Here is a 14,889-nt window from a genome sequence, read left to right as displayed (position 1 = left end):
TGTTTACTTAATTTTAGCAAATATTTTTCAAGACAATATTATTCAGTGAGGTATAATAAGATGGACATTCTAATATAGGTGGGAGAAGTATCAACTGGTACAGTTTTTTCACAAAAGGAATTTGACAAGATGTATTAAGAATTTTACAAACGTTCAGTTAAATGGAAGAACCATGGGCTGTGAAATGAAGTAAACCCAGATTCAAAATTCTTATCAGCTCTCCGACCTTACAACAATCCATAACCTCTTTTCAAAGATGAATAAGATGAAGTAACTGATGGATACAGGGAAGGGCGAGGAGGAGGGATGGGGCAGGAGACAAGCATACAAGCAATTACAATTCAACGTGATACGTTCTTTAACACATATACATTAGAAGTACGATTTGTATGTTTCCTACGTTTTTATGTATGAAGACTTTATAATTTTAATTTAAAGCAATTTCTTACAGTACTAATATTTTGTTTTCCCACTGTCATTACGTGACTTCAGGATCTCATTACCCTATAATCATAAATTCAGTAACTGGTTTTCCCATACCCAAATTGTTATCTCTTCACTTACCCCTTCTGCCAGATTAATTTTCCTAAAGCACAGTTCTAACTATATGACTCAAAGACCTACTTTAATCATCTCTCCTCAATTACCTACAGAATAAAGGATAAAAGGGGAACCAGAAAGTATTTATTGAGAGTGTAAAATGAGCCAACTGTTTTACAAACATCATATCCCAGTAAAATAGTATTTTTATAGTATCATTATTCCCACTTTGCAGATGAGGTAGCAGAAATTCAGTGTAGGCAGTGGTGGACTTTAGATTCGACCCATTTTGGTCACTATACCATTTGCTCTTCAGGTTGTTAGTCCAGCTAACAGATCAATAGGCATTTTCCAGTCAGACAACAAACTTTCTGCTAAAGCCATCTAACATCCAGACAGATAAAAACAAGCACTATTTTTTTTTTTACTTCTATTTACCATTCATATTACTCTCTATGTTTAGACCTCTACACTATAATAGTTAAAATTTTACTTATTTGCACATCTCAAAATCTCAAATGCCTCTGATACTTTCCTATTAAATTGTTCTCTAATAGCCCCAAATACTTATGACCTCTTTTCATCTGAATTCCTGTGATACTTAACTACTTAAGTCATCAATTTACAGATCAGGTCATGCTGCTCATTATAAATGTTTAGCTCTGTGCTAAGCGTTGCGATGGGTCCTGAGAAATAAAAATACATACAGATGATCATTCCCTTTGAAGAGCTGTCAGTTATATTGCTTTAGGGCAATCATCAAGGCTGGCTGGCCTTACAGTTACCATTTTAAGTACCTCATGGGCTCTTCTAGGTTGTAAGCAACTGTGGCATTCCTGTTCTATTTATCGGTGTGTCTCTTTGAGCATCTAACTTACTGCCAGACACACAGTACTTAGAAACTTAGAAAATATTTGCTAAATCATTGAATGACAGAATCTGTTACACATTCACATATTTTGAATTCTATCTTGTAACTGTTTCATGATGCCCTAGACTGAATTGGTGCCCCTTCACTATGCTCTTCCCAGTACTCCCATAACGTTCTGTATTTATCTCTATGACACAGATGTTAAACACAGAAACATAGAAATATAGAGTTAAACACTGATGAGGAAACAGAGGCCCAGAAAGGTGATGTTACTGCACTGGAGGGCACACTGCTTTTAACTAACAAAAGTGAATGCTGAAGCCAAGACAGAAAAATGTATTCCATCCATTATATCATATTGCTTCTCAACTCAATGAATAGTTTAGTACTTCAATAAACACAAAGGAAGTTTATTAATTTGCCCAAATCCTGTCTACACAGGATTTCAATGTACATTTTAATGTTATTTAGAACATGATGAAGATACTTAATTTGCTTTATAATTTCAACATTAAATACAACTCATTATAAATTAAATAGTTATTTGGAAATAACTCTTTAACAAAAATCCATCCTGTATCATTCACATTCTATACAGTTTATCTTTTTTTTGTATGTATTATAAAACGGTTTATGTATTTTATGATTGCAGAAAAGGAAAGGGGTGTAAGTAGAATAAAGCTTATATAAAGGCATGCTATATCCCCTTGGGAAGAGAGATTGCTAAAGACATGTTTAACAAAAGTTTATGAATACCTTATTCCTACAGTATTAACTCTGAAGAGTTTACTTTTCACGAATTTGCTGTTATATTTTGACTATGTACTCGAATTTATCTTAATTATGGCGATAGTAGTTTAAACATATAAAACTTAAGCTAATTAAAATAAAATGTTTTAAAAACTGGAATGAATAATCTCTTAATTGAAAATTAAAGTAGAAAGAAAATTTTAACTGCCATGGGAGTCTTAAAGTATGTTATTATTAAAAAGAAAATCATTTAAAGTTTCATTAGTTTTTGCTTATAATTCTATTACCCTTAAAATTCTTAATATGTAAAGTTTATCTGAAACTGTGAATAGGTCAAATGATATACAAAGTGCTTCCAAATAATGTTCCAAGTAAAATTCAATGTATAGAATTACACAAAAGTGAAAAAAATATTTAAATTCTCAACATCTAAAGATCTTACCTACTAATATCCTGTTCTTCTTGATACCACTTTTTACTTCACCATCAATCAAATCTGTAAGCACCTGACACATTACATCAATTGATTCAAGGTGTTCTGGGCAGTCATTAGATATTTGAAATCTGTCAAACCATACATTGGAGAATCCTCCTTTCAAAGGAGTATATGGCCTGTTTAAAACCAAAAAAAGAAAAAGAAAAAATTAAAATAGATGTTTTAATTTCTAAAAAATTAGTGTTTTGAATAATTACAATTTCCTCCAAGTTTTAAAAGTTAAATAATTCACATTAAAAATATTCCCATGCTGATTGCCTTAACTCTCCTATACTTACCTTGGTTCTATTAACATTTATTAATGCCAGTTCATCATCTTAGTTTCTCTCCATCTTTTAAGTTTCATAAATTCTCCAGAAAATCCCCATGAAAAAAGGGTAATTATTTATTGCGTGTGTATGTTATTTTTTCCACTCAATTTAAATGATTATTTAACTATTTACAGCTAAATAAATGTCTGGCCATGCAAAAAGTCAATGCCTCAAGAGTAGAAAATATGATTTACCAAAATGCTTTTCAAAAGGTGGTTAGTTTGTAGCACATAAGTATGAAGGCTACGTTAGTAATTTAAAGGTTTCTTGATCACACCCAGGTAGATTATCCTTAGAATAGGAGTCTTCAGTATTTTTGTTTTGTTTTGTTTTGTTAATCAAGAGTTGGAGCTATTTTATTTTTAAATCTTCTCAGGAACCTTGAAATGAGTTTAATGGGATACAAATAATCTTTGGAAGTGCTTATCATACAGATATTCCACACTGTTTGCATCATTTGGATCTCAAATTGGGTGCCTTGTTGGACTTAAAAACATTTTATGTGATAAGATGCCCTGAACTCGGTGTCTTGTTGAACAAGACTGATATTATAAGACGCTTTACATTTAAGTATGAGATGGGGTGGTTACAGTATTAGTGAATCTTGCTCTGGATGCTGTTATTTTAAGTATACATGTGTGTATGCACACGTTTGTGTGTATCCCAAGGTATTCCAAATATTCTGTTTTAATCAATTATAATGGGGTCAAGGGGTCCTGTATCAAGTCTTATGTTGGTAAAGGTAAATGAAGAGAATGAAAACACTCTTAGAACTTCCTGTAGCAAACACACAGACGTTTATGGGGATATATAAGACACACATGGAGAACAATAGTTTTCCAAAGATGAGGAATAGAAAGTTTAATAAAAGATACAGCTTTTCACTTAGCAAATCTTGCTTTCTCCTCATGTGACCATGAAAAAGTTTTATGTTATAAGAAGACCACAGAAAACACAAACAGTGACAAAAGTATACATTATAATTTGAAAGAAATCTAAACCAGTGATGACCACAGATGCAGGGTTTCTCCTAGACCAACACCTCTACTACTTTGCTCCATCTCAAATTTAGCTACATATACTCACCCTCCAGAGTCAGTGAAATAAAAGCATAAAATGTACAGCCAGAACAAAAAAATGGAGGGCTGAAAGACACCAGCTGAGATCTGAATGTGCTTCTTTGCATTTTCTTTAGTGAAAAACCAAGTGGAATCCTGGCGAACCCAAGGAGATAGAACTATTCAATTCTCATTCTCTCAACCACTGTAGCAAAAGGACTCTGCAGTCTGTGCAGATCCGACCATCAGAAACATCCAACTGTTAGGACCAAAGGGTGGTGCTGAAGGGAATAGGAGAACTACACAACTGTTGTTCTGTATTGGTCTTAACACTCTAAAATAAACGGATATCCACTTAAGGAGCCTAAAAGTCAACAGAAATATTTTGGAAACTTTCTCAGAGAAAGTGAAAGAAATCTGGAAACAAGGCAGTTGCTCTGACTCAGACTTTAACAAGAACTCATCTTCAGAGAACCTCGTATTTACTAAAATATAATCGTGTTATAAACTTTACTTGGTAACATACTTTCTAAAATTTGAATGTATATTACAAATATCTCTGTAAGTCAGTACATAAAACCCTAACATTTTCTCCTAGTTTATGCACATGCATGAAATCTTGCAAATACAGGCTATTTTGTCTGTGTGTGTGTATTGTTTTGATGTCTTCCAATTAAGTCCTTTTTATTTTTTTGCTCAACTCTCCATTCCTCCTCTCCTCTCCCACCCCATTGTACATCCTGCCCTTCACATTAGGTAAACTATGTTAATGATCTGGAATGTTTTTCTTTGCACATACATTAAAACATGTTTCTTTACATTATAGTTTTTAGAGCATTTGCTTTTCAAAAATGAAATAAGCCTATTTGGTTTTCTTATGTGTGTCATACTTTTCTCCTTTAACAATACCTCATGGAAATCCTTTCATCTGATATAGCTCTTACCTATCCTTTTAAACAGCTATATAATATAATAAAGATGTTCCACAATTTAATCTGCCCTTCACCTACTAATGGGCATTTATTTGGTACCCAGATTTTAGCCACTAAGAACAATTCTGCATCAAACATATTCACGTACATGTTTTTACATACTGGGACTTTTATTCCTATGGAACAGAGTCTGTGAAATAGGACCACTGGATGGAGAGGTATGATTTTTACCTTAATAGATGTTTCAAAGTTGCTTCCACAAAGGCTATAAAAATTCACCTTTCTACAAGAAAGGTCTGAGAACATCCTTTTGCCCAACAGCCCTACCCTAATTACAACAGGTACTAACATACTTTAAAATATTACCATTGAAGGGTATCAACTATGGTTTTAAAATCAACTTTACTGAGGTATAGTTTACATATATAAATGCACACATTTTAAATACAAAGTTCAAAGACCTTTGACAATGTATTTCCATTATGATACAGAACATTTACTTTACTTCAGAAAATTCCATCATGCCCACTTACAAGCAAGTTCCATTCACTTCCCAGGAAACCGCTGACTGATTTCTATCACTATAGATTAGTGCTGCCTTTCCAGAACTCCACATAAAGGAATTACTTATTCATAACGTTGGCTACTTTATTCTATTGGGGTTTTGATTTTTTTTATTAGTTTAGAACCGCATCTGTGTATTATCGCCATAAAGATTTTTCATTTGTATTTCAAGTATTTTTTTCAAATCAATTTCTGTATATTGACGTAATGTATTTAAAGTATCTATCTTTTTTTAAAAAGCCAAATAAAAGACTTTTACAATTGATATAATCTGTCCATTTTTTTTGTATTAAACTAAATTTCTGGGTCTTCTGATTTATTTAAGGTATTCTCAGTCCATACATTTTTACATATAGAATCCAAGATTTTCTTCTAAGTTTTTTTTTTTTTTAGTGGTACGCGGGCCTCTCACTGTTGTGGCCTCTCCCGTTGCGGAGCACAGGCTCCGGACGCGCAGGCTCAGCGGCCATGGCTCACGGGACCAGCCGCTCCGTGGCATGTGGGATCTTCCGGGACCGGGGCACAAACCTGTGTCCCCTGCATCGGCAGGCGGACTCTCAACCACTGCGCCACCAGGGAAGCCCCCTTCTAAGATTTTTGTTTTCATTCTTACATTTAAGTTTTGAATTTTTCTGGAATTTACTTCATACATGAAGTGACCTAAGGGTTCAAATTCATTTTCTCCGAAATGGATAGACAGTTGTGCCTGCACTACTACAAAAAACCAAAAACTTTTCTCATAAAGGTGAAATTCTACCTTTGCCATATTATAGTTCTGAATTATCTAGTCTGTGTCAACCTAGGTAAATAAGAGAATTAAACCCTAATACCTAATAACATTTACTGTCTATAATGAATGGGCTTCTCTCCAAAGCATCTAGATTGGTACTAGTTCTGTTCCATCCTAGGCAAAAATCAAGAAAATGACAAGTCATTTTGTGTGTTCTGTGATTCAGGTGGAAAATTCTGGTTGGGAAAGGCTCTATTTTGTTCCACTGATCTGTTTATCTACTCCTGTGTTAGGATCATGTCGACTGTATTTACAGTGGTTTTAGAATATGTTCTGAGGTGGAGTCACTGGGCCACCTCTCCCTACCATCATTACCACATGTCTTCCAGACTTGTCCTGCCTATTCTCAGATATCTAATCTTCTTTCTCTCTCTAAGAAATTAATCAAATATTTAGTAAATTCTTAAATAATTCCCCTTAAAAGTCCTTGTGGGATTTCAGGACTTCCCTGGTGGCGCAGTGGTTAAGAATCTGCCTGCCAATGCAGGGGACATGGGTTCGATCCCTGGTCCGGGAAGATCCCACATGCCGTGGAGCAACTAAGCCCGTGTGCTACAACTACTGAGCCTGCACCCTAGAGGCCACGAGCCACAACTACTGAAGCCCGCACACCCAGAGCCCATGCTCTGCAACAAGAGAAGCCACTGCAATGAAGAGTAGCCCCCGCTCGCTACAATTAGAGAAAGCCTGTGCACAGCAACGAAGACCCAACGCAACCAAAAAAAAAAAAAAAAAAAAAATGTCTTGTGGGAATTAACATTTTATGACATGAATCTGGGAGGTGGGAAGATTTCTGCAGACTGTGCTCTTCCCAGGATCAGCCACATTCTGGGCCTTACCTAAGGCTTCTCCTGCCTCGTTCCCCAGGCTCTAAGTGGGTACACTGGGTGCAGCAAAGATAAAATCCTGCGCCAGCTCTCTATGGGGACCCCCACAGAGCCTAAATTCTCCCTCATTCCTGTAGGCCTTCTGACTTCAGAAGCTGCTTGGCTCAAGAGAGGTAGATAAATTGGAATCAGAAAGGGAGAGAAGACAGAAAGCATTCTACCCTCCCACCTCCCAGAATCCCTTCTCAGGATTAACTTTCTTAAAGTACTCTGAAAATGAAAGCAGGTGCTTTCCATATAGCATTTATGTCACTGTTAGAGAAAAAGAATTCTCAAACTATTGAAATTGTCACTTAAATCACAGTGATCTTCTGAATGAAAACAATATACAATACTCATACTAAAGCCTGAATTAGACTGGTACTTTTTTGACTTGTTTCTACTTCCCTTTTCATTTTCTTCTGTTTCTCTAAGGGTTTATTTGCCTGTCGAAGCACTTAAATAAGGATGATATCATAGGCTAAAATATGAATCATTCTGGGAACTCAGCCATTAATAGAAAAAAAATGACATTCACTTAACTTTTTGTCTTTGACAGTACCTTACTTAATTAGAGATAGATGCTCCATAGAATATAAGTTTTACTAATATAGTAGCCTTTTGTTCTCTCAGTTCTCTAAGAAAATTAATTCTGTTCAAAGGAGATAATAGGAAAAATGTGATGAGACAAAGAATAATTTTGAACTTTTTTTGTTAATAAAACCATCAACAATGTATAATTCTCCTAAGATGTTAGAAAAACCTTTCAATAAAGCATGAAAGTAAGATTGTCTTTTAAAGCAGGTAAACAAACTGGCACATATATTACACTCATTCACCTTCTTCCTCAAATAAACCACTTTATTAGCTGGTATAAAACAGCTCAGACATTACCACCATAAATAAATATGTTTGGCAAAGAACATCCGTGTGGCTCCTCAATCAATCAATCAATCAATCAAACCATTATACACTGGTAAAATATTAAGCGGGAATGAATGTCCAAGGTCTAAAAAAATAAAGAGTTGACATTTCAGCTTGACACCAGATTTTGTTCCCTATAAGTCATAAAATCGAAAGGTCATTCATAACCTTTCAGATAACATCATCGGGTTCCAGGCTTCCTCTCTGTGCTCATTTCACTGCTCTTCCCCCAACATTCACTAGGTTCCAGTCACATTTCCCTCATTTTTCTTCAGGACCACCTCACTACTGATCCAGGGACTTAGCACCTGACATTCCCTCTCCTTGTAATGCTCTTTTCCACAGTGATACCCCCAGTGCCAAGAACAAGTATTTGTTGAACGATGAATGCCAATAATCATTTGTGATTTGGGAATCATTTTTGTCAGCAGAATACCTAAAATTATTTTATTTTGCTCTGAATATCTTTTGACTTTAATTCTTGTAATATCCATTCTGTGATTTCCAGAAAAAGGTGTTTCTAAGAAAATAAGCTTTTACATACTAATAGATATTTAAATGTACCATTTAAAATACTTACCAAAGAAGTATACTATTTCTTCAAAATAGCATTTTTTAATGAGGGTTCCTTGCCAGTGGAGTGTACTTCTAGTACAGATCCACCGTTCTCAGGAGAGAGATCTCCTAATATCATGCTTCAGGTATGAATCCTAAGTGATGGAGTAAAGATGAACCCATTACTAAACCTAAATCAAGAGTGCCTAACCCTGTTTCAGAATATATGTTTAGTGAAAAATATAAACATGCACTTCATGTGGAAAAACAGTGGATCTAAAAGTAGAGGCACTACTGACTGAATCTTATTACTTTTAGAATTTTTCAAAACACCGAGAAACTATATCATCATATAAATTACTGATGGCCCGTTAAAAATTACTGTTATTTTTTAAATGGAAATTCTACTAGTAAACCCAAACCAAGAAAACCTCTAATTACAAATACAGCTAAAGTATGTCACAAAATAAAAACCTTTATTGAGCACTTCAATTAAATATAGTCTAAATTAACATAATAAAACAATGAAGCAATATTTTCCATTTAAATCAACACAGCAACTAAATGTTGATTTTAATATGCCCCTCACTCAGCTGATTAAAAACATCTATTAAATAGGGTTGAGAAAAGGAATACCTTATAGTCAAAGTGGCAATTCACAATTTAATCAAAACATACTGATATGTTGTAACAGGCCACACCTGGGTAACCATAATAGATTATTGTTCTCTTCTTAAGTTCTTTAAAACATGTATGATGTTTGAAAGCAAAAATTATAACTTTGTTTGACAGAGTTTTCAATGTACATTGATAAAACATATACAACAAACATAAAGGTGGGGAGGATAAAGGAAACTATATGGTTGTAAGGCTTCAACATCTTGTGTAAAGTGGTAAAAAGTAAACAGGTGAAAGGTGTGATATGTATCTTATAATCCCTAGAACAATCAGGAAAAAAAGGAATAAATGAAAATAGAGTATTAATTTTCTTAAATCCAAAAAAGATGGAAAAGGAAAAAAGAGTAACAAAAAGCAATAAATTTAAACATATCAATAGTTACAGTAAATGCAAATGGTCTAAACAAATCACTTAAAAGATAGAAACTGACAGATTCGTTAAAGAAAAAACAAAGCCCAAATATATGTTATCTATAAGAAACCTACATTAAATATAATGATATAGGTGTTAAAAGTAAAAAGATGAAAAATATACGCTATATAAACAGTAAAGATAAAAGCTGATATATACTATATTATTATTAAACAAAGTACACTTTGAGGAATTACCAGAGATAAAAGCGAACATTAAAATATACAAGTAGCTATTAATGAGGAAGACAATAATCCTACCTGGGAATGTACGTAATACAGCTTAAAAACCATGAAGAGAAAACTGACAGGACTAAAGGGAGAAATAACCAACCTACAATCATAGTTGGAGATGTTAATACCCATTCGTTACTAATAGAATGACTTAGAATTACTAAGAAACTATAACATTTGACTAATACTATAGCCACCTTAAGCCACTGACGTTATTGAACCCTATACACAAAGGCACAGAATAACAGTCACCAAGAAGACCTTATGCAAGACCATAATACAAGTGCCAAAGAGTATCAGAAGACTGAAACTGTACAGAATATTGGCAGCAGTAGAATGAAATCAGAAGTCAACAGCAATAAGAGATTGAGAATAGCCCCAAATATTTGGAAATTAACAACATATTTCTAAATAACTTACGGGTTAAAGAAGCTTGCAGAACTCTGTTTTCCATATCTGGCCAGAACAATATCTTTCATCCCACATGCTCTTCTTGAGGAAACAGCACTATGTAACTTCTAAGACTATGTCTTAAAAGGCAATACAGCTCCCTTCTGGTTCTCCTTAGGGCATTTGTTCTTGGAACTCAGCCTCCACTCTGCCAGGAAGCCCAAGACACCAGATAATGAGAACTCATGCAGGTGTCACAGTAACAAGACCAAAGGAAGGTCCCAGCTAATATCTAGTATTAAGTGCCAGATATGAGTGAACCTTCAGATGATTCCAGTCCCTAGCAGTTGCCCAGTCATCCCCAGCCTTCAAGTTTTCCCAGCAGAGGCCCCAATTATCATAGAACAGAATCAAGACATTAGTGCCATGCCCTTTCTGAATTTCTAACCCATAGATGTTTCACCATAATAAAAGTTGTTTGGGGTGGTTTGTTACACAGGAATAATAATGGGAACATAAGAGAGATTAGAAAATATTTCAATATAAATAATACTAAAAATACAAAAGAGAAAACTAGTGGGAATTAGCTAAGGCAGTAATTAGTGAGAAATTTAGAGCTTTAATGTAATAAATAGGAGGAACTAATAAATATAAGAGCAAATATAAATGACATAGAAAACAAATAAGAGAGCAAATTAACAAAGCCAAAGCTGGTTCGATGAAAAGATTAATAAAATTAATAACCCCTTGGCAAGATAAAGCAAGAAAAAAGAGAAAAATATACAAATTATTAATATCAGCAATGGAATAAAAGATATCAACACACATCCTAAAGGCATTAAAAGGAAATATCACAAACAACTTTATGCCAATAAATTTTGTAAATTAGATAAAAATTCCATGAGAAACACAAATGATCAAAACTGACAGAAAAAGAAACAGAAAATCTTAATATTCTCATTATATGAAAGAAATTATCAAAATCTTCACAGAAGAAAACTTCAGGTCCAGATAATTCCACTAGTGAATTTTATCAAACATTGAAGGAAAAAATAGCACAAACTCAGAAAACAGAGAAGGTAACATTTCCTAACACATTTTAAGAGACAGTATGACCTAGATAACAAAACTTTTATAAAGACATTAAAGAAAACTACAGATCAATATCCCTCATGAACACAGACACAAAATTTCTCAACAAAATAACAGCAAATCAAATTCAGCTATATATAAAAAGGATAATACATTATGACCACGCAGGGTTTGTAATAGGAATGAATAGTTGGTTTAACATTTGAAAGTCCACCAGTGTAACTCACCATGCTGACAAAATGAAAGATAAAAATCAAGATTATCTCAAAACAATATAGAAAAAGCATCTAACTAGTTCATAAAGAAAACTCTCAGCTAATTAGGCAAAGAAATAAATTTCCTTAATAAAAGGTGCAAAGAAAAAACCTATTGACTAACATCATACTTAATGGTGAAATACTGGACACTTCCCCTCTAAGATTACACAGGAAGGCATTCCCTGATTCTATTAAACACTTTATCAGAAGTTCAAACAAGCACAATAAGGCAAGACAATAAAATAAAATAAAAGGAAGACTGGGAAGGAGAAAGTAACACTGCCTTTATTCATAGATGATATGATTGTTTATATAAAAATCATAAGGAATCTACTAAATAACTACTAGAAATAAGTGAATTTAGGAAGATAGCAAGATAAAAGAACAAGATACAAATATAAAATGTTTCTATGTACTTGTAACAATCAAATTAGAGATTTAAATTAAAAAAAATTCCATTTACAATAACAAAAAAACATAAAATATTTGTGAATCAATTTGGCAAAAGACCTCTATACTGAAAACTCTAAACCACTGCAGAGAGAAATGAAGAGAGATCTAAATAAATGGTGACACACCATGTGCATGGACTGGAAGACATCAATTTTCTGTAAATAAACCTGCTATGGATTACATGCAATTCTAATCAAAATCCAAACAGGTGTTTTGTAAAATTGGTAAGTGGATTCTAAAATTTACATACAAATGCAAAGAACCTAGGATGAAAAAGTGTTAAAGAGAACTTATACAATTTGATTTCAAAGTTCCCTATAAAGCTATATTAATCAGAACAGTTTTATATTGGCATAAAATTCAAAAAATAGACCAATGAAACAGAACAGAGTTCAGGTAAGAATCCATTAAAATATGTTCACAAAAACACAAAAGTACTTATAGCAGTGACATACATTGTTTTCAAAAACTGGAAATAATCCAAATGTCTATCAACAGTAGAATGGATAAATAAATGTGTGGTACATTCACATACAATATCTACTCAAAAATTTTTAAATGAACTACTGATAAGCACATAAACACTATGTTGAGTGAAAGAAGCCAGACACAGAAGGTTAAATTATCCCATTTAGTTGAAATTCAAGAACAGGCGAAACTATACTACAGTGATAGAAATCAGAACAATGGTAATCTATGTGTGGTAGGAATTGATTGGAAGGAGGCACAAAAAAACTTTCTGGGGTGGTGGGAACATTCTCTATATTTGAAGTAAACAAGTGCATATATTCATAAAAACTGATTGACCTGTATGCTTAAGATGTTTGCATTTCACTGTAAATTTTACTTTTAAAGAAACGTATTAGGACTTCTGGTCACAGGATTTCATTAAGAGAGTGACAATGCAAACCAGACAGGGACAAGATATTTGAACGCATACATCTAACAACAACAAGCTGTATCTAAAAATATACAGAGCTTTAACAAATCAGTAAGTAAAGGATAGACAACCAAATAAAAACATGGGCAAACAACATGACTGGGCATTTCTTTTGAGGATATCATATGGAAATTTGAGCACTGTCTCCTCACCTAAATTAAAATAAAGCTTCAAACCCAAATAAGGCTTAAGAATACAACCCGGAAACACAGGTCTGGAAAATTTCCTCAAGGATTATCGGTAATTCTTTGGATATCTCTATATCTTGCCCACAAGGATATCATAGACTACTCTAAGTAACTAACATTTATTGAGTGCTTATTTTATGTCAGACTTCGTGCTGAAGAATTTATGTGTATTATACGTCCAATTCTCACAACTCTGAGGTAGATACAATTATCTCTACTTCAGTGCTCAAGAAACTGGGACACCATTAGGGAGGCAATATACCTTTGCTCAAAATCTTATAGCATTAAGTAGAGAAATCAGGATTCAATCACAGGTCTGCCTAATCCAAAAACTGCATTCTTAAATACTGTACCACAATACTTCCATGTATCTTCAATCTCCTACTGAATAATATTATCATCTTGGGCATTTCCCTGACCTACTGGCCTAACAAGTACAGCAAAGAAGACGATGAGTATTACACTACTGGTTCTTTTTTTTAAAATGATTTTTGTTTAGCTTGGTTTTGAACTTCATATAAACCCAGTTTGTTTTTTATTTTATTTATTTATTTAGACATTTTTAAATTTTTTATTTCTATTGTTGGCTGCGTTGGGTCTTTGTTGCTGCACACAGGCTTTCTCTAGTTGCGGCGAGCGGAAGCTACTCTTCATTGCAGTGCATGGGCTTCTCATTGCAGTGGCTTCACTGCGGAGCATGGGCTCCAGGCACGTGGGTTTCAGTAGTTGTGGCATGTGGGCTCAGCAGTTGTGGCTCACAGGCTCTAGAGCGCAGGCTCAGTGGTTGTAGTGCACAGGCTTAGTTGCTCTGCGGGATGTGGGATCTTCCCGGACCAGGGCTTGAACCTGTGTCCCCTGCATTGGCAGGTGGACTCTTAACCAGTACGCAACCAGGGAAGTCCCACACTACTGGTTCTTACTCTATCTTTACTAGATAAAATCTGAAGGGTCCCCAAATCCAAAAAGTTAATCATTGTAAGTGATTTTAGAGATCTAGTCAAATCTGTTAATTTCCGACGTGAAAATTAAGACACAGAACTGACAAATTCTTCATTAATAGTCCTTATAATTTTATTTTAATTAAGAATTAGATGACCTATTTCTAAAAGTCTTCACTTCTCCTCTTTAACTGAAGTACTGGTTTCTCAAAGATTCCACGTTGTATAGTACATACCAGATTTTTCATTCAAACTAATTACAAGGAATAACAAGTGGATTTATTTTTCATTTATTACCATATTTGTCACTTAGATATGTATTACATATGCTTCACTCTTATTAATTTATGATATATTGAAATATAAATGGTATTAAAAATGTCTAACTATAACATAAAAGTGACTTCAAATATATTTCCAAAGCACATACCCGTTAACTAAGCTTAAAATTGATCAACAAATTAGTAGTCTGTTCTTATTTTGACAAACTCTATATTTTTCTTTTCAGTCTTCTTTGAGAGGCTGTTAAATTATAAAGTAGGTATCATTGTAAAGGCAACAATTAATTTTGTGACCAAGAAAAAATATTTAAAAATTTTTGAGTGTACAAGAAAAAAAAATCACACATCTACACCTATTTATCTAACTACC

At 33.9% G+C, this 14,889-nt stretch overlaps 1 protein-coding gene across 2 annotated transcripts in view; it reads right to left on the bottom strand.

Moving 5' to 3' along the window:
* The window catches only part of LYPLAL1 (lysophospholipase like 1), a 29,612-nt gene that overhangs the window by 8,022 nt on the left and 6,701 nt on the right, over positions 1 to 14,889 (bottom strand). For both annotated transcript variants that reach the window (XM_082675968.1, XM_082675969.1), the window contains one exon: positions 2,604 to 2,773. In XM_082675968.1, coding sequence (XP_082532094.1) covers positions 2,604 to 2,773 — 170 coding nt within the window. The remainder of the gene's footprint in view (positions 1 to 2,603; positions 2,774 to 14,889) is intronic.

Source organism: Grampus griseus (genome assembly GCF_964374135.1).
Source record: "Grampus griseus genome assembly, chromosome: 1".
Taxonomy (NCBI): Eukaryota; Metazoa; Chordata; class Mammalia; order Artiodactyla; family Delphinidae; genus Grampus; species Grampus griseus.
This window is presented reverse-complemented; position numbering and strand designations above follow the sequence as displayed.